We start from the raw sequence: 20,194 nt of genomic DNA on the forward strand, positions 1-20,194 counted from the left end.
ACAGATTGCACAACTGGTGACCCTATTAAACCCACCGAAATAACCTTTCATATCCATGTCAATTCAACATAACACTGAGAAGATTCAAAAGTCAGGATTGAGACACAAAGGCCACGAAGCATTGTTACCCTGAAAGCATATCGTTGGCTTGTATTTCAGTTTCAGCCCAATTTCTCAAAGAATAAGCCTTTGAGATGTGCATACCTGGCGAGAATCTCAGACATTTCCTTTTCAGCAGTTTTCTTCTTCATTTCCCATATTGGGATTTCAGTACTGGCAGTCTGGATCTCTTGCACAACAGTTGATAAAGAGTTTGCCAAGATTTTCTGCTGAGCAACCACCTGATCTTTCTCCTTATTCGTCAACTTGAGCTTACAGCAATTTCGGCTCTCCTAGATTGAAGTTGGGCAATTTGTTCATCTATCTCTTCCACAAGAGATGAGTTGGATTCTACATGAGATTCCAACTCCAACTCTCCTGCTCCCTTCTTCAGCTTGCTGACCTCTCTCTTGATAGAACAAACATGGTCTTTTATGGCTCCGAAAAATTTGTGAGCTTGCTCGGCAATTCCCTTGCAATGCAAAGAAACCTCGCTGGCTTTGGAAATTTCTTGGACTATCTTCAACTTACGCAGTTGATCCACAGTCAAGATGGGATCAGTCGGGAGATCCTCTATGGAATAACTAATCTCTTCCAGGTACTTTGAGGACAGCACGCATGAGAAATCCAGGGCAAGAATGGAAGAAAGCTTCTTGCGGTTAGTAGACAATTCCTCTGCCATATCAGAACCTACATAAGCCAAAGGAGTTTGCACCTGAGCTTCATCATTGTGCTGAGAAAGAATGTGTTCCAATGACTTTAGACACTCATCAATATCTTCTCCACAAAATTGAGCATGAATTTCCTCAACTTTTCGCACATCTTGTGCCTTGGAAGCATTGGGTGCATAGCAGCTAGAACCGGTGCTTTGGTCAGGAGCAACGTCCTCAAGATCAATATGTGACTCAGAGACACTTCCTGAATATTCACTTCCATCACTTGTGCTACCATCCTCCAGAGTACACAAGTCAATCACAGACTCATCATTTCTAATGTTGGCTTGAGCTGGCATTTTGAAAGATTGTCGGGTTTTGTGCCTAGGGAAGGCTTGTGAAGTAGCTGGTCCTGCTTTTTTTATCCTCTTGGAACTACAGGGGGCTCCTTCTCTCCGCTTGGATACAATTTCATCCATTGGTACCTGTGGAAAGAAATCTGGATGCAATTCTGCATGTCAGAGTGATCCAAATATAACTACATCAGAACAAAATGTCAGAACTTTTCTTAAACATTGGACAACGAAGAAGTGGAACAATATCCTAAATTTTGCGAGTCTTGGCTCCACATCTTTACGCATACATGGCAACGGGTATAACTTCTCCGAAAACAAAATCATTAAACCATAATACATAAATAAGATGTATACCTCTGAGAATGTAGCAAACAGGTTTTCCATCAAAACTGGCAAATGAACAATCAGGATTTTCTCTGAAAATTAAAATGGAAAAGACTGTATATCAAGTCCTTAAATTTTTTGAGCCATACACGATACTTACCTAGATTACAGACTGTATAAGGAAACCTTCATTTTAACGCTAGAAGAGATCCCCCTTATAGAAATGGCAGGGTCGTTGAAGTATTTTGAAACTCCGCATATTTGGTGTTCTCGATGCAAATAACAAAACGTAAACTTAAAGATTCTAAACTCCACAAGCATGGCACAGGAATATTATTTTCTTCTAAACCCCAAACAGGCTCATCCTTCTCCTTTGTGACTAAATATTACTAATAGTTGGTCCAATAGATCGGGCAATCTTTAAGTCTATATGCTCATTTGGAATAGTCTAAATTTTCTATTTTTTGTAGCATCTTCTATCGCATAAAGATCCGACCTTCCAACGAATTTTACTTTCTAAACAATGTTATAGCCATAAGTCACCAAAGAGATGAACAGAGCGTGTGATCCAAAAATGCAGCTTGCACAAACATTATGACCATACTAGACCTTCCAAATTCTGAAGCATCAGACTTGCGAATCGAATGATGGCTACAAAACAAGATAACGAAATTAAGACTTAATTCTCACCTTTCCTTGAGTAATGCCTCGTAGAGGGAACCATCCAGCTAAAAGAAGCAAAGAACTCATTGACATCTGCGTTGGGAAACTGCAAAGAGATATAGTGTTCAAGAGAACACTTGCTCGCAAAGCGAGAATTACAGCCCTGGCCATGGAGGCGCTTTGGAAGATATAACAATCTGTCTCTATAGAAACCAGAACGAGAGGTCCTGTTGCCAACCCACCAATACCAAGTATCACCGGGATTCGGCCAATCTACTGGAGCATAAGGTAAACCCTCACCCGAACTATTATGTTTGACAGGGTATAGGGACAGATTGTTTGTCTTCAAACCCTCATCACCAGATGCTTCATTTCCCATTACTCGCTTCCCCTTCTCCATAATGCTCCTGAGTTAGCGGTACAGCGACTGGTAGAAAAGAAGCCATCTCAGAACAAAACAGGACGCGGCAGCATAATGCTACCGATCACATAACTAGCTCCTATCACCAAAATATCCTTATCCACTCAGGTATTTTGTAAAAACAGGCTTTTTGAAACGAGACAGGAACCCCATTCACCGGTTCATGGGAAAGGATTGAAACTTTCGCAAGAGAATCACTAGTAAGAGCAACAATGTTCAAAGTCCAGAACGTCAAGAACAGCAACGACAAACGAGAATTCCCACAACTTGTAACGTGAGGAGCAACTTAATGCCTGACCTGACCACGGGCTTCCACGTAGAAAAAGATCTTAAACGCCAAGAAAGAGTCTAAAAATAAATAAAGATGCAAGCAAAAATGAGACCTTTATGTAAAGACTTGGTGATGATGAGGAGATGGTGGAGCCGTGCAAGAACAAGAAGATCATAGAGCCACAAGCAATGCGCACGCAGAAAGAACTTCACCCAAAAAGCTTGCAATGAAGGCCTTACCTTGCGACTTTGAGGTTGAAGATGGTTGAGAGTTTTATAGGTCTGTGTTCTCGCTTCTTGCTTTTCGTTTCTCGTTCTTCTGAGCTTTTCTGAAGCGAGGGGGAGAGGAGATTTGCTAGGTACAACGAACCGCAATGTCCCTTTTATCCCTGCATGGGCCGGCGTCTTTCTTATGCATTTTTGGGACTACAAGTGATTTGGTTCGCCGTGGGGTCCGAGCAGACCCAAGAAAGGCATCGTTAGAGAACTTAGAGAGTCGTCCTAATGAAGTATCATCGGTTACATTAATGCAGTTTTCTCTATGAAAAACCCTTCGAACATCATACAGAATGTTTTGATATCTTATAATGAAAAATTATGGAGGGGAGGCAGAGAGACTGAATCTTTGTCTAGGTACATTTTTGGTAATTTGATTAATGTTTTGTGCCTGCACATATGGTGATCATAGGGTGTTGCTGTGATTAAGAATGATATTCGGTGAGTGACTTTCGTTTTTACCTTGAAATTTTAGTCACCTAGTAATGTGACAAAGTACAAATTAAGTATTCAAATGGTAGATCTTTCTCTTGTTGAAAGCCCTTTTCATTCATTCTTAAGGAGTCCTCTGTTAATATTTTTTGGTACTTTCTTTGGTGTTCATTGTTAAAGATGAAAGTGACCAATGAGGGATGCTCCACTCTTCCTCTCCGAACTATTTTTTCGTCTGAATTAAGTTCACCTTTTGAAAGTACTTTGTATTTGTCTTTGCGAAAAAGATACTAGTTTTTGCTTTTGGCTAGTATTCTTGCAGCATTGCCACTTCCTTTCCGAGAGTGCAGTCTCTGTGTACCAGCCATGAAGGAATCTTCGGGAAATACGAAATGCATTCACGTGATTCGCATTATAATGTTCCAGACAATGCAGATTTTTATCAATAATCAGCCGATGGCTATCAACAAATTGATCTAAACGGACAAAAACGTTTTTTCTTATTTATGAAGCCGAAAGCAGCAGAGAAGAGGATCTTGTAAAATCACGACGCTTGTTTCCCTATAAGAAGGAAACATTATGCATATGTTTTCCTCATCAGTGCTCATCATCTTTTCAAATATACCATCATCACACCTCTCCACTTTCATATTGATTGTCTTCAAAAGCTTTCTTCGAGATTTCGCCTTCGATATCGAGTAACATCTTTATCTTTTGTTCTAGTTTCGATGATAAGCAGGTGCACGTAAATGACATTAGTTGGAAATTTGTTGCAGTCTCTTTCTTGACCAGGTAAATTACCCCTGGTGACAATGGTCGGCGTCATTTTCCAATTTTTGTGGCCACGAAGTATGAAGGCAGAGCAGACCCTGCAGTTTTTTCAGTGGTGCACGACGAGCAGTACCTCCAAATGTCCATAATCCCTCACATTGCAGTGACTCTGACGATTTTCAATTAAATTAAATTGCTTTTCTCGAGTAATGCATTTACTATGCAGATGTTTGATATCCTGTAATGAGAAATCACAGAAGAGAGCCAGAAATTTATGTCAGTGTATCTCTTCTGTGTTTTGTTTGTGTAGTCACATGTCGTAGCTACAGCCAAGATGGACATTTGGCGAGCAATATCAACTGTCGCAACAAAATTTCAAATTAAGATTTACCAGAAGAAATTGTGTTCTTACTCATGAAATAGGACGTGCAACCGGTGATGGTATAGTGGTCTGTATAGATGTGCCAAATAATCATCAGTAAAATGCTGGTGTTCATATCAAACATCGACATATGACCAAGCAAAGGGACATAACATTATTTTTCATGTTTGTCAAGCCAAAAGCGAATAGGGATCCTGTAGAATACAACATGCTCGTATACTAAATAAGCAAGAAAGATTCACAAGTTCCCCTCGTCATCTCTATCTCTCTGCTCTGTAAGCGATTCTCATCAAAACCTTGCTACCAGAGTTGGCCTTCAGAAAATGCCTCTCAAGATCCATCCATATTGCAAAATCGATTTGGTCTGATATGAGAATTTCCCTAAGTGGCATGTGACACTTGTTGATCTTGTTAATTTTGATGATAAGCAATTGGCGAATGAATGGAATTAGCAGGAAACTTAATCACTTGCAGTCCCTTTTGGTATTAAGTTTTCTTAGAACGAGAGATGGAGGTTGGAGAGTTGTATGTTTTGATGCAGGAATTAGTGACGTCCTTGCAAGTACTCCGCATGCAACATCATGAGTTGATCTGCTACCTGCCAATGGTTGCACTGGTTATGTTTAAATACATCGGATTCTCCGAAAACAAAAGAAGTGAAAACTCAGGCCATTATACAGTACCTCCTCAATGCTTCCATCCTCCATCTCTGTGTTGAAAGAAAGCAGCATGCATTCGTGGAGAAAATTCTCCAAGTCCTCAACATAGATAGCTTCTGCCAAGATGGGACAAAAAACCTCTTAACTTTTACAAGGAATTGCACGCAATTTCCCTTCATTTTGAAGCGGTAAACTGGTCAATTGAAGTGAATTAGTAAATTTGCGACATCTTGATGGCTCAGTCCAATGCAGATCATACCTGTATTGATTAATTTGCAGGGCGAGTTGATACTTTAGTAGAAATTTAACCATAAAGACTATTAGTGGTTTGTATGGATTGAATTTTTACTTTCACTTAATTTAAAACTTGTGACTCATGCACTTTGACTTTGTTTAAACTGAAACTCTCAAAATTGTCACAATATTCCAAACATTACATTTGGAATCACGTGTAATTTATTTCATCATTTTTTCAAATTCGAATAATATTCTAAATTTTTGCGAAGAAAGTAAAAAAGTGTGGTTTGTTCTCTTTTGATACAGACCTTTTGAGCAAGAGAAGCATAAGAGTATATCGGCGATAAGCTGGTGAGACTTCTGGAGAGAATCCGTGCCGCCCCATTGGTTCTCGATGGCTAGTTGAAGGCCGCGCCACCGCGATAGGAGTGCGGCGATCCCTTCCTGAAGGCGGGCCACGGCCTCGGGCTTCTCGTGGCTAACGCAGCACCGTTTGGTCGCGAAATCGGAGTCCATTGGGGCAGAAAAAACAACAATGTGCTAGAGAGACAGAGAGGAGGAGCTCTCTCTCTCTCTCTCTCTCTCTCTCTCTCTCTCCAGTGGAGAGGGGAGAATGAAAAGAGAGAGCTGTGAAATTCACGAAGGGCATCTGCAGACATGAAGGATTAGAGAGGGAGAGAGGAGTGAGTTTTGGAGCGAAAAGTAGGGATCTGAGATGAGAATGGTGAGGATGCGAGTGCTTTGAGGCAATTGCAACAAAGTTAGTGGATGAATAACCATACTCTCTTAATCCCTGCGATTTTGTTAGCGATATACTTTAGTCAAAATAATTATTTATGAAAATTCTGTAATTTCCATTTTATTGTCCTTTTTTTTTTCGTGTTATGTGTAAGAGTCGCATTGAAATTTGAATACTTTCTGATTGAACACTTTCTGATTAGCAAGTGTTGCAAGAACACTCATTAAAGAGATCCATTTTAAATTATATTTGCACTATTCTTTTGTCAAATTTCATTGTATTACGCAAACAATCATAATAAATTAAGGGTGAACCAACTATCAACTAATGTGCGATGATGATTAGTTAAGTTGGAGGTGTTTTAGACACGAGAGAACCACTTCGAAAATCATAAATCAATCTGACCAGTTGGTTTATTGGTTTCAAATTCGGAACCAATGTTCTTTTAAGGATAGAGTGAATTTTTCATTAAAATGATAGTTTAATTTATCTGATTATCTTGGAATTATTGAAAGAAATAAAGAATAATCAACTCTATGATTTTGATATCAATGACAAATCAAGATTGAATTAGTTGAGATTCTACATAATATTTCAAGAAGAAAAGTCTCAATTTCTAAAAAACGGGTAGGGCCAGTAGATTGCTTGTTCCATTTTTGTTATAGTGTTGCCGAGCTCATGTACAATCCTAATTATAGATGAGAAATATTCAACTTTTGAAACTATAATATTTATTCCACAAGAACTTATTTGATCCAATCGTACCATATAACCCTTCAAAGGGTGTTATGAGATGATGTGTATTACATGAAAATTAGGGTGCAAATGATAACATTCTATTTCTCTATTTTTATTATTTTTCTATTTTTGGGAACAAGTTTGGAACATAAATTCCTTTGGTAAAATAATTTTATTTTTTTATTTCCATAATAAATTTGTAGTTGTGAAATAGGTTTGGAACGCAAATAAGAATTAGATAATTTCCACTTTTCTAATTCGAAGCAAAAATAAGAACTAAAAACTCTTCTGGTCGAGAAGAAGAAGAAGAAGAAGGTAAATTTCTACTTTTGGCCTATTCTTCACATTTATGAGATCAATAATGCTACATATTTCCAATTTATATAATTATGTCTTTTCACTCTGCGACATAAAAAGATGAGTTAATATAATAAAAAATATATATAAAATCAATATATCCATAATAAATTTATCTTAAATTACTTTTTTTTATGATATAACAATTTGTTTAAGGAAATATTTTGTGATATTAAATAATTATATAAATTGAAAATACAAAAGCATTGATCTCATAAATGTGAAGGATAGGCCAAAAGTACAAATTCAGTTTTTATTGACAGGATAAGTCCACGTGCATGGGCAAACCCCGAGTGAATAAGGCTCGAACTTCGCCTTTCTCCAATTTTTTAAGAGTAAGCATGATAAAATTTCTACTTTTCTATTTTTTTTATTTTTTGAAATACATTTAGAATAGAAATCCGTTTGGTAACATAATTTGATTTTTCTATTTCCAAAACAGATTTTTATTCCAAAAATAAATTTGAAGAAGAAATCAAAAACTTAAATTTTTAACTTCTTAATTTTTTGCCATAAATCAATTTCTGTTCAAGAAATTTTATCATGCGCATCCTAACTCTCGATACCTTGATGACAAGGGTCGAGATCTTCAGTAATTGATGCTGCAATTTCACTGATGTTCGTTGTCTTTCACCGCTGCCGCTCGGAGATCGTCTGCTGCTTCTTGCCGACCAAGGGTTACCGTCCACTTTTGGGTGAATTCGGTGGTTTTGTCGGCCGGTTTTTATCACTTTCGTTGCTGGACGAACCGTATATTTCTGTGAGTGCACCGGTTCTTTGCTATCGTTCACACTCAGGCCAGATTACACCACACATCGGGACGTGATTTTTCTTGGAGCTGTTCTCTAATTTCTCTGTATAGATGCTGTCATTAGTGACAGAAAGCAATCGCCGATTGTCCGTGAGAATCGGAGAAAGTCCATCGAGGTAATTTCCTAATCCGATCGCTTATTTGAATATTTAAATTGCCCGATATGCAATATATCTGCTGCTAACATGATTTTCTTGACATATTAGGCATATCTTGATTAGGTGAAATTCTTGTGTTAAAAAAATATTTAATAATTAAAAATATTGACCCACAAGACATCAGATCGGATTTTGATTACTTTGATTTTCGGTCTTGGGTTAGGGAAAATTATATGCTCTTTATGGTCGATCATATTGCTTATGTTGATCTTTAGTGAGCTTATAAAAATGTATATATGAAAAATCGCATCGCATGATAGATCAAATCACAGCATTTTATGTCAGATTAGCTTTGTTATTGGTATCTCATGTTTCGGATCACGTTGAAACTTAGGAAATTTCATAGGTTAAAATAGATTTTGAGTATTCCCTAGACCAGAATAGGCCATGATAAAAATGAAGTAATTTCTTATTCTAATAAAAAAATTCATAAAAAATAAAAATCATAAAAAAAATGTGCATATGCATAAAAAATTACAATGTCGTTCATCCCACATCATGTAACACATGCATTTTTGGGGTCACGTAAACTAGATTGCATGTATGTTACAATAGTTCGAGTTATGTAGCACGTGCATATTCAAAATTTGATAGTTTGATAACTTCCTTTTTCTTACGAGGATACTTTTTAACAACATCTCAAATAATTTATCTTTTGGGTTAATAAAAAGTAAAATCCTAAATCAAGTATACTTGTAACAAATTTACTATAAACTAATTTATTTACAATAAAAAAATTTAAACTGGTATACCTCTGATGAATTTATTAATTTTTTATTTTTGGGTGATATTAATACAATTTAACGAAAATTAATGGAGTTTAAATTTATCAAAATTGATGGTCCTAAAAAAATCAATTTAAAAAATTTGTCATAAATATATTAATTTTGAATTTTTTTATGATCAAAAATTTAATTTAAAATAATTTTATCATAAATATATCACTTTAATGTTTTTTTATTATATCAACTCATCTTTTTATGTCACCAGAGTGAAAAGACTTAATTATATAAATTGGAAATACATAGCTTTATTAGTCTCATAAATGCGAAGAATAGGCCAAAAGTAGAGATTTACCTTTTTCTTTTTCTGACGGGGCAATTCCATGGGCATCGGGGGACCCCCACCTGAAAAAAAGCTCTGAACTTCGCCTTTCTCCAATTCTTAACTCTCGATATCTTTGATGACGAGGGTCGAATTCTTTAGTACTTGATGCTGCAATTTCACCGTTGTTCTTCATTGTCTTTCACCGCTGCTATTCGTGGTCGTTTGGGTTGTACATGATAAAATTTATGTTTCTCGATTTCTTTATTTTTCTGTTCCCGTAATAGATTTGAAATAGAAATCAGTTTAGTAACGTCATTCAATTTTTCTATTTTTGAAATAGATTTCTATTAGAAAAGAAAAATCGAATAAATCGTAAACTGAAATTTTTAACTTCTCAATTTTGAAATAAAAATAATTATTTTTCTAATAAGGTAAAAATAATTTTGTTTTTTTCCATTTGGGCATTCTTTAAGGAGTAATTTTCTTTATGATTATATTTATAGTTATAAATTATTGCCAATATAAATACTATATCGTGGATTCTAGTTATGTAGCAACTTCGAGATTTTTAATTCATTTTAAAGGTGAATGGTATTATTTAAATGATTATAAAGGTAGAGCGAGACAGCCAACAACTATAAAAAAAATTGTTCAACTATAGGCATTCTTCTCTAAAGAATGTTATTGAAAGATCATTTGTGGCATTGAAGAATAGTTTTTTTTTTTCATATTGAGGCACATGTCCTCATTTGCAATTTGAAAACTGTTGTGCCATCCATAATTACATCCCTGATCAGGACAAGATGGATAATAACTTTTCTATATATGAAGATTTGCAATACTTGTATGAACCTACGCAGGATAAGCTTGCAAACAATACATTGATTGAAGAGGAAAACCAAATAAATACATTTAGGAAAATCATTACCAATAAAATGGCAATAGATAATAATGTGTCGGAAATTTCATGAAATTTTATTTTCACATTTTGTAATGTATTAGTATTATTTTGACTATTATTTTGTATTTGAGGATTTCCTATGTTGTTTTAGTATTATTTGGACTATTATTTTGTATTTAAGAATTTCCTATATTGTTTTAGTATTATATTATTATCTAATTAATTTTTATTCCTAGAAATAGAAATTTTATTTTGTTATCAAATGAATTTTGTTAGAAATAGAAATTTTGAGTCGTTATCAAATGGGTTTTTTAGAAACTTGTCCAGGGAATAGGGGTGCATGACAACCCAAAATTTTGTTCCATAAATAGTTTTACGTTTTGCACTGTTTTCGAAAGAGAAATCTGTTTGATAAACCTATTCAGTTTTTCTATTTACGGAATAGATTTCATTCCGAAATAGGTTTGGAAAGAAATCGGAATTTAAAATTTTATACTTCTAATTTGGAAGAGAAATCGAAATAATTTCTCTCACTAAACCCTAATTTCGGTAAGTCCTCTCTCATATCCTATACATCTCTGCCTCCTCCTCCTCCTCCTCCGCCTCTCCTCATTTTATTAAAAATAAAAATAAATATATTCATTTTATTCATTTAAAAATAAAAATAAATTTATTAAAATAAATAAAGTATTTGTATTTATCATTTTATTTTTAGTTTATTAAAAATAAATTTATTAAATTTATTAAAAATAATTTATTTATGATAAATAAATATAAACTTATTAAATTTATTTTTATTTGCCTTGAGTGTTTTGCCAAATAATTTTTTTTTTTTATTCATTTTAAAATATATTTATTCATAAAATAAAATAAAATAGAATAAATAAAATAAAATTATTTTAAAGGATATTTTTATTTCATTTTATTCAATATTTTTTGTTACTAAATCATTTTTATTTTTATTTTTATATTAAAAGTTGTTGGTTGTTGCCACCGCCGTCCGAAAGGAAAAATTTTTGTGTCGTTATCAAACGAATTTCTATTTTTAGAGTAGAAATTTTGTGTCGTTATCAAACGGTTATTTTGCTTATAAATTCTTCTAGAAATAGAAATAGAAAAATCTATTTCTGTTTTAGAAACTATTTACGGAACAGAATGGTTGTCATGCGCGTCCTAGAAATTGAGAAATCAATTTCGAAACAAAAATTGTCATGCGCACCCTTGTTGTCCAATTCTGCCACTATTGCTTGTCGTGCTCGGCCGTCCGATTTTGTAGCTACCGCTCGTCACCATCGTTGTCCGGAGGGTCACCGTCCAGTTTCGAGTGAATTTGGTGGTTTTGTTGGCCGGTTTTTATCACTTTTGTGGGATAAGTACACTAATGGTACCATAAGTTGTGTACAGCGCTCGCTTTGGTGCCAAAAGTTTCCGTCGGATTACTTAAGTGCCAAATCGGAGGAAAAACGATCACTTTGGTGCCACCGGCGAAAAATTTCGGCCAAAATGATTATGTAGCTTTAAAAAAAAATAAAAATCAACAAGACCTTAAACGACATCGTTTTTGGTCATCCTTAAGAAAACAATGTCGTTTTGCCATCCTACATGGATGGCCTCACAAAAACGATGCCATTTAACCCATTTGGGGATTTTTTTTTTTATTTGAGGATTGAAATTAGGGTTTCGTCACTCGGCCTCCGCCATCGCTCGGTCGTCGTCGCTCAGCCGTTGTCGCTTGCTCAGCCGCCATTGCTCGACGTTGTTCAGATGCCCTCGATGGCACATGAGGGAGCACCAGCCTCGATTGCCGGAGCCTAGGTAATGGAAGACGCAGTGAGGCACTCGTCGAGGAGATCGGAGATGGAGAGGGAGACATCATGGCGGCGCACTCGTCGGCGGCCTCTGGAGCATTGGCTTGATCACGGCCTTTGACTTGGTTGTTGATTGGCCGTTGTCGGGGTTGGGGTTGGGGTCGGGGGTCGGGGTTGGGGTTGGGGTTGGAGCTGCGACCGCCAAGTGACCATCGTTGGGGTTGGGGTCAAGGTCGAGGTCGGGGTCGGGGTCGGAGCCACGGCCATCGAGTGGCCATTGTCGGGGTCTAGGTCGGGGCCCGAGTTGCAGCCGCCGAGTGCCCGTCGTCGAGGTCGGGGTCGGGGTCAGGGTCAAGGTCCGAGCCACAACCGCCGAGTGGCCATCGTCGCGGTCAGGGTCGAGGTTGGGGTCGGGGTTGGAGTTGCGGCCGGGCCGAGTGGCCATCGTAAGGGTCGGGTCGAGGTCGAAGCCACGACCGCCGAGCGCGGGGGCCTTTGAGGATGGCAAATGGCATCGTTTTGGTGTTAGGGTTTTGAATTGGGGGAGACACCAAATGGCGTCGTTTTGGTGTTAGGATGCTGACTGTACTCTCTGGTGAATCACATTAGTTTCAAAAATTAATAAAAAAGTGCCACATGGGATTTCCGGTCAACCGGACCGGAGTTGGCACAAAAGTGAGTGTTTTTCAAATTTTTGGCACTTAAGTGATCCGGTAGAAACTTTTGGCACCAAAATGAGCGCCGTAAATAACTTATTGCACCATTAATGTACTTATCCCCACTTTTGTTGCTGGATGAACCGATGTTGCTGTGAGTTTTACGGGTCTGCCCTAATACTGGTTCTTTGCTGTCATTCACACTCTGGCCGGATTACACCCCACGTTGGGACGTGAGGTGATTTTTCTTGGAGCTGTTCTCTCATTTCTCTGTGTAGGTGATGTCATTAGCGACCGAAAGCCATCGCCAATTGTCCGTGAAAACTGGAGAAAGTCCATCGAGGTAATTTGCTAACCCGTTGGCTTATCTAAATGTTTAAATTGTCCGATTTGCAATATATCTTCTTCCAACACGATAATTTTCTCGAGATATTAAGCATATCCTGATTAGGTCAAATTCTTGTGTTAAATCTTAATAATAAAAATATTGAGTTACGAGATGTTGGATCAGACTTTTGATTATTTTGATTTTTCTTCATGGGTTGGGGCAAATTATATGTTCTTTATGGTCGATCACATTGCTGTGTTGATTTTAGCGAGCTTATAAAAACTCTTTTAGACATATCCTAGTTAGGTAAAGATGAAGTTCTTGTATTAAAAAAATTTAATAATCAAGAATATTGACAAGAATATTAAGCCGTAAAACATCGGATCGTATTTTTATTTTGATTTTACTTTGGATTGATTATGGTTTATCGCATTATATATGTAAATATTTAAGGTCAAAAAGTTAGTTCAAGATTTTTATTTTTATTTTTTATGATATTAACACTTTATTCCACAAGGGTGAAAAGACAAAAATTTGTATGAATTGGAAGTACACAGCATTGATCTCAAAAAATGTGTAGAAATTCACTCTCTTTTTCTGACAGAACACGTGAACGTGGAAAAAGCTCTGAACTTTGCCTTTCTCGAATTTCAAACTCTCGATATTTTGGCGACGCGGGACGCATTCTCCGGTACCTGATGCGGCCATTTCGCCGCCGCCGCCGCAGAAGATGATCGCCTCCGCCGCGGGACATGGCCGGCCACGCCGTCGACTCCCTCGCGTCCCTCCTCTCCGCGGCCGTGTCGGCTCGCTCCTCTCTCCTCGGCCGAGCCACGCACGCCCGCATCGTCAAGACCCTTCGCCACCCGCTTCCTGCTCTGGTCTCCGACCACCTCACCCACATGTACTCCAAGCTGGACCTCCCCGGCTCGGCCCAGCTCGTCCTCCGCCTCAACCCGACTCGCTCCGTCGTCTCCTGGACCTCGCTGATCTCTGGGTCTGCCCAGAACGGCCACTTTAGCTTCTCCCTGCTTATGTTCGTTGACATGCTGAGGGAGTGCATTCGGCCTAATGATTTCACCTTCCCCTGCGCGTTCAAGGCCTCTGGCGGTCTTTGCATGCCCGTTACTGGGAAGCAGATTCATGGGATTGCCATTAAGGTGGGTGAAATGGTCGATGTGTTCGTTGGTAGCAGTGCTTTTGATATGTACTGTAAGACGGGGCTTAAAGATGATGCGAGGAAGCTGTTCGACGAAATGCCCCAGAAGAACAGAGTAGCGTGGAATACGTATATTTCCAACGCGGTGCTGGACGGAATGCCCCAGGATTGTATTGGCGCATTTATTAAGTTTAGGAGAGTGGGTGGTGTTCCTGATTATATAACATTGAGTGCATTTCTCAACGCCTGTTCGGACACGGCAAATTTAGAGCTTGGTCACCAGCTCCATGGGTATGTTCTTAGAAGCGGGTTGGAGGCGGACATCTCTGTAGCGAATGGATTGGTCGATTTCTATGGGAAATGTGGGGAGGTTAGTTGTTCCGAGATGGTGTTTGACGAAATTCGCGAGCCAAATGACGTGTCTTGGTGCTCACTAATGTCTACGTTAGTGCAGAATCATGAGCAAGAAAAGGCTTGCATGGCTTTCTTAATGGCTAGGAAAGAAGGGATTCGGCCGACAGATTTCTTGGTATCCTCTGTGCTCAATGCCTGTGCTGGCTTAGCAGGGCTTGAACTTGGTAGGTCAGTTCATTCACTTGCTATTAAGGCATGCGTGATGGGAAATATTTTTGTCAGCACTGCACTGGTTGACATGTATGGAAAATGTGGATGTATTGAGGATGCGGAAGTTGCCTTCCATGGCATGCCGCAAAGAAATCTGATTACTTGGAATTCTTTGATCGGTGGTTATGCACATCAAGGGCTTGCCGATATGGCTGTTGCTGTGTTTGAGAAAATGCTGTCAAGTTGCAGTGAGGTGATACCAAATTATGTGACCTTCGTGTGTTTATTGGCAGCTTGTAGTCGAGCAGGAAATGTAGAGCTTGGTATGGATATCTTCGCATCAATGAGAAGAAGACATGCAATTGAACCTGGGCCAGAGCATTATGCATGTATTGTGGATCTGCTAGGGCGGGCTGGCATGTTAAAGCAGGCATATGACTTTATCATGAAAATGCCATTTCGACCCACGATATCAATATGGGGAGCCCTCTTAGGGGCTTGTAGGATCCACAGGAATCCAGAACTTGGTAGAATTGCAGCTGAAAACTTATTTCAACTTGATCCGAAAGACTCTGGCAATTTCGTGGTTCTTTCAAATTCATTGGCAGCTGCTGGAAGGTAATCTTATCATTTTAAAATAATGGTGGAACAACTGTTCTATTTTTATTCCTCAGAAAGTGTTCTATAATTATTTTTAAACTCTCATATGCATATTCATGTATAAAGCAGACAGAATCACGGGCTGTTGCTAGTGAAGATTTCTTTCTTTTCTCGTATGGAAATGCTTCAGGATAAGTGGCAAACTGTGGAGTTTTGCCTAGTGAAGATTTAGAATCCTACTGGCTATGTTCACACTTTGTTTTATATGTATTTCTGCTTGAGGTTTTGATGGAGATATCGGAAGATGTTAACTTTCCCTCTGTGTGATATCTGTGGGGGCACACTTTATTTCATCAGAACGGCTTTCTTGTTTGTGCTTCCTACTAGATTCACCATTTCTACACCCTAAAGGAATGTTTTGATATGTTAACTAATGGCGCTCCAATTTTATCGAATAATGCAGATGGGAGGAAGCCACCAATGTGAGGAAGGAGATAAAGGACATAGGCCTGAAAAAGGGTACTGGCTGCAGCTGGATTGCTGTGAAGAATGAAGTCCATATTTTCCAAGCGAAGGATGCTTCTCATGAAAGGAACTCCGAGATTCACGCGACTTTGTTGGAGCTAAAGAGGGATATGGAAGATGACTTGGAGGAGGAGGAGAAAGTCTCAGAAGTGTGGCTGCACAGTGAGAAGATTGCCCTGGCCTTTGGCCTCATTTCTATCCCCCCAGCAGTTCCAATTAGGATCACGAAGAATCTTAGAATGTGTGGAGACTGTCATAGCGCCTTTAAATTCATTTCACGAATTACTGGGAGGGAACTCATTGTGAGAGACAATGCCCGGTTTCACCAGTTCCTAGCTGGCCGCTGTTCTTGTAAAGATTTTTGGTAATCATCATTCTTTCTTAACAATTCCTGGATCAAGTTTATTGAATGTGGTCATCTAAGAGAGAAGATTCCAAAGCTGTACTCTCCTTCCAGTTTTTTCTTGGATATATCTCTGCCAAAGAAAAATTTCAGCCTGATTTCTCAAGAAAGAATCCTTTGAGATACGCGTACCTGGCGAGAATCTAAGCCATTCGCTTTTCGGCAGTTTTCTTCTTCATCTCCATAGTGGGATTATTTTAGCATTGGACAGTCTGGATCTCTTGCATGACAGCTGATATGGAGTTCGCCATGATCTTCTGCTCAGCAACCACTTGAACTTTCGCTGAAATTCATTGACTCGAGGTCTCAAGCAAGTTCGGCTTTCTTGGTTTGAAGCTGTGCAATTTGTTCATCTATTTCTTGCACAAGAGATGACTTGGAATTTATCTGAGATTGCGATTCTCCTGCTCTCTTCTTCAGCTCATTGAACTCTCTCCTGATGGAAGAAACCTTGTCCTTCATGGCCTGAAGATCTCCGAAAAATTTGGTGGCCTGCTCAGCAATTCCTTTAGTGTGCAGAAAAACCTCGCCTGCTCTGGAAAATTTCTGAGTGACTTCAACTTAAGCAATTGATCGACAGTCAAGACGGGATTGACTGTGAGTTTCTCTACCTAAAAAAGTAATTACCTCTAGGCACCTTGGGGACAATAAGCATGAGAAATTCAGGGCAAGAATGGAAGAAAGTTTCTTGCACATTTCCTCTACCATATTACAGTCGACATAAGTGAAAGGAGTCTGCACCTGAGCTTCATGATTGTTTGCTGAGAAAGAATATGTTATAAAGACTTTAGATAGTCATCAACATCTTCTTCACACAATTGAGCATGAAGTTCCTGAACATTTCGCACGTCTTGTGCCTCGAAATCCTTGGATGCATAGCAACTAGAACTGATACTTTAGTCAAGAGCAATGTCCTCAAGATCAATGTGCTGCTCAAAGCCACATTTCCATTAGGGAACACAAGTCAATTACAGTCTCGTCATTTTTAGCATTGGCTTGAGCTTGTATATTGTAAGATTGTTGTGTGTGCCTCGGGAAGGCTTGTGCCTATACCTAGGTAAAATTTATTCTGTTTATGCATCACTTGTGGTTTTATAATCTTCTTGTTCTTTCACGTCTCTGCGATCTCCTCATCATTTTCAACTCTTTGCATAAAGGTCTCAATTTTACTGGCCTTCTTCATATATTTTCGACTTTATGTTGGTGTTTTAGATTTTTTTCTACATGGAAACAAGTGCTCAGGTTCTGAACTTGTTCCTCACATTGGATTTGCAGGGATTTTTGTTTATCGTTACTGTTCTTGACATTCTGAACTTGAATAATGTCCCTCTTACTGGTGATTATCTTGCTAAAGTTTCAATCTTTCTGCTGAACCAGTGAATTGGGGTTTCTGTCTCTTGCCTTTTGAAAGCCTGTTTTAACAAAATACCCGAGTGGAAAAGGATACTTTGATGATAGGAGCTAGTTATGTGATTAGGTATTGAATTTTAGCATTATGCTTGTTGCATTTTATGTTGTTCTAAGATGGCTTTTTCTTTTTCATTTTTTTTTTTTAGCTAGATCGTTGTGCTGCTAGCTCGCAAGCATTATGAAGAAGGGCAAGCAAATAATGGGAAATGAAGTTCCGGGTGAGAAGGCAGTGAAGATGAACAATCTATGTCTATACGCTATCAAACCTATTCGTTCGGGTGAAGGTTTACCTTATGCTCCAGTAGATTGGCCGAATCTTGGCGATATTTGGTATTGGTGGCTTGGCAATAGGACCTATCATTTTGGATTTTATCAAGACAGGTTCTTATATCTTCCAAACCATCTCTGTGTCAGAGGCCTTAATTGCGGGCAAGTCTTTGCTTAAACGCTATCTCTTTGCAGTTTCCGAACTCAGATGTCAATGAGATCTTTGCTTCTTTTAGCTGGATGGTTTCCTCTACGAGGCATCACTAGACGAAGGTGAGGATTAAGTATTAAATAGCTCTCATTATCTTGTTATTGACCCATCATTCAATTTGGAAGTACGGCGTTTCAGCACATGGAAGGTCTACTATGGTCATAACGTTTTGATAAGCTCTAGTTTGGGATTGCATGATCTGTTCATCTCTTTGGTCAGTTATGGCTTTTGACATTGATTTAAAAAATAAATTGGTTACGAAGTTGGATCTTTATGCAATAGAAGATGCTACAAGAAAAGGAAAACTTTAGACGAGCCCAGAGGAGCATAAAAAGTTCAGAAATGCCCAGATCTATCAGATAAAATTTTAGTAATATTTATCACAGAGGAGAAGGATGAGCCCTTCTCTAGGTTAGAAGACAATAAGTTGACAAACTACAAGCTATAATCTTTATGTTTACAATTTGGTATCAGCATCGAGAACAACCAAATATGTGGAGTTTCAGAATATTTCAACGGCCCTGCTATTTCTATTAAGGGAATTTGGGTCAATTAAGAATTCCAGCATTTCTTCTAGTGGGGAAGTGCTTTAAAACGAACGTTTCAGATTTGTTTTACTATGTCACCTGTAATCCAGGGAACTACTAGTAAATATCATTGAGGCTTAGAAAATTTAAGGACTCGATATACTGTCTTTTCCAGATCAATTTCTAGAGAATACCCTTTTTGTTCATTTGCCACTTTTGATGGAAAACCCGTTTATGTACAGATCTCCAGTTGAGACTAGCAAAATTTAATTCCAACTTCTTGGTTGTCCTGATGTTTAGAAAAGTACTGGCATTTTGTTCTTATGTAGTTATTTTTGGATCACCCTGACATGCAGATGTGCATCCAGATCTCTTTCCACAGGTAACACTGGATGAAATTGCATATAAATAGCCCCTTATAATTCCAGGAGGATGAAAAAAGCGAGACCAGCTATGTCACAAGCCCTTCCCTAGGTGCAAAACACGACAATCTTACAAAATACCAGCTCAAGCCAGCATTAGAAATGATGAATCTGTAATTGACTTGTGATCCCTAATGGATGATAGCACAAGCAAAGTGGATATTCAATTGTGGCTCTGAGCTACAAATTGATTTTGAGGATGTTGTTCTTGACTAAAGGATTTTGAGGCACAAGATGGGCAAAATGTGCAGGAACTTCATACTTAACTTTGTGAAGAAAATGTTGATGACTGTCTAGAAGTCTGCAGACTCGTTTCACTTACGTAGGTTATGATATGGCGGAGGAAATGTCTACTCATTGCAACAAGCTTTCTTTGATTCTTGCCCAGGATTTCTCATGCTTGGTGTCCTCAAAGTACTTGAAAGAGATTAGAATTCAGTAGAGAAGCTTGCGATCGATCCCATGTTGACTGTTGATCAATTGCTTAAGTTCAAGTTGATTGAAGAAATATCCAAAGCAGTTGAGGTTTTTCTATGCACTAAGGGACTTCGGGAGCAAGAGAATTGCAGTCTTGGATGGATTTTAAGTCATTTCTCGTGTGAAAAATAGATGAACAAATTGCACAGCTTTAATTCAAGAAAGCCGAACTTGCTCGTGACCTCGACTCGATGAAGTTGCTGAGCAAGAAAATCATGGCAAACTCTATATCAGCTGTTGTGCGAGAGATCCAGACTGCCAATGCTGAAATCTCACATGGTAGATGAAGAAGATAAAATAAATATTTATATATTAGAATTTTGTTTAAAGTGCTTTTTTTCAATGTTCAAGATTACCCCTAAGGCATTTGTTGAGGGTCTTCTTCGCGCTTTGGAATAACATGTCAAAATTTAAATACGTTCTTTTTTAATTTTCAATACTTGCAAATGTGCTTATTAACTTAATTTTGTAGTCTAAGCTAATGACTCGTGCGACCCTTGTTAACAAGACTTTTTATTTTATTTTATTTCTTGCTCAAATTAA

General features: G+C 38.2%; 3 protein-coding genes across 7 annotated transcripts; 1 reads left to right on the forward strand and 2 right to left on the reverse strand.

Annotated features, from left to right (window-relative positions):
* Positions 1-161: 161 nt before the first annotated feature.
* LOC104417348 lies at positions 162-2,474 on the reverse strand. The gene is given in 4 exon segments (XM_039300042.1): positions 162-374; positions 377-1,237; positions 1,463-1,524; positions 2,123-2,474. Coding segments are annotated over 4 exon segments (1,488 nt in total).
* Positions 2,475-5,191: 2,717 nt separating this feature from the next.
* On the reverse strand, positions 5,192-6,059 carry LOC104417349. The gene is made up of 3 exons (XM_039300043.1): positions 5,852-6,059; positions 5,331-5,419; positions 5,192-5,245 (listed from the first exon to the last, which is right to left on the reverse strand). The coding sequence occupies exons 1-3, from the start codon at positions 6,057-6,059 to the stop codon at positions 5,192-5,194; spliced, it is 351 nt and encodes a 116-aa protein (XP_039155977.1).
* A 7,624-nt stretch (positions 6,060-13,683) lies between these two features.
* Positions 13,684-20,020, forward strand: LOC104414794 (pentatricopeptide repeat-containing protein At4g14850). 5 transcript variants are annotated; one of them, XM_039298984.1, is made up of 5 exons: positions 13,684-15,427; positions 15,873-17,394; positions 17,894-18,128; positions 18,210-18,287; positions 19,109-20,020. In XM_039298984.1, the coding sequence occupies exons 1-2, from the start codon at positions 13,839-13,841 to the stop codon at positions 16,300-16,302; spliced, it is 2,019 nt and encodes a 672-aa protein (XP_039154918.1). In that variant the 5' UTR covers positions 13,684-13,838; the 3' UTR covers positions 16,303-17,394; positions 17,894-18,128; positions 18,210-18,287; positions 19,109-20,020. The 5 variants fall into 5 exon arrangements, with proteins under 5 accessions (XP_039154918.1, XP_039154919.1, XP_039154915.1 ...); XM_039298985.1 differs by having other exon boundaries at positions 19,121-20,020; XM_039298981.1 differs by having other exon boundaries at positions 17,894-18,287; positions 19,109-20,019.
* Positions 20,021-20,194: the final 174 nt, after the last annotated feature.

The sequence above is a fragment of the Eucalyptus grandis genome, chromosome 8 (genome assembly GCF_016545825.1).
Source record: "Eucalyptus grandis isolate ANBG69807.140 chromosome 8, ASM1654582v1, whole genome shotgun sequence".
In the NCBI taxonomy this organism is placed as follows: domain Eukaryota; kingdom Viridiplantae; phylum Streptophyta; class Magnoliopsida; order Myrtales; family Myrtaceae; genus Eucalyptus; species Eucalyptus grandis.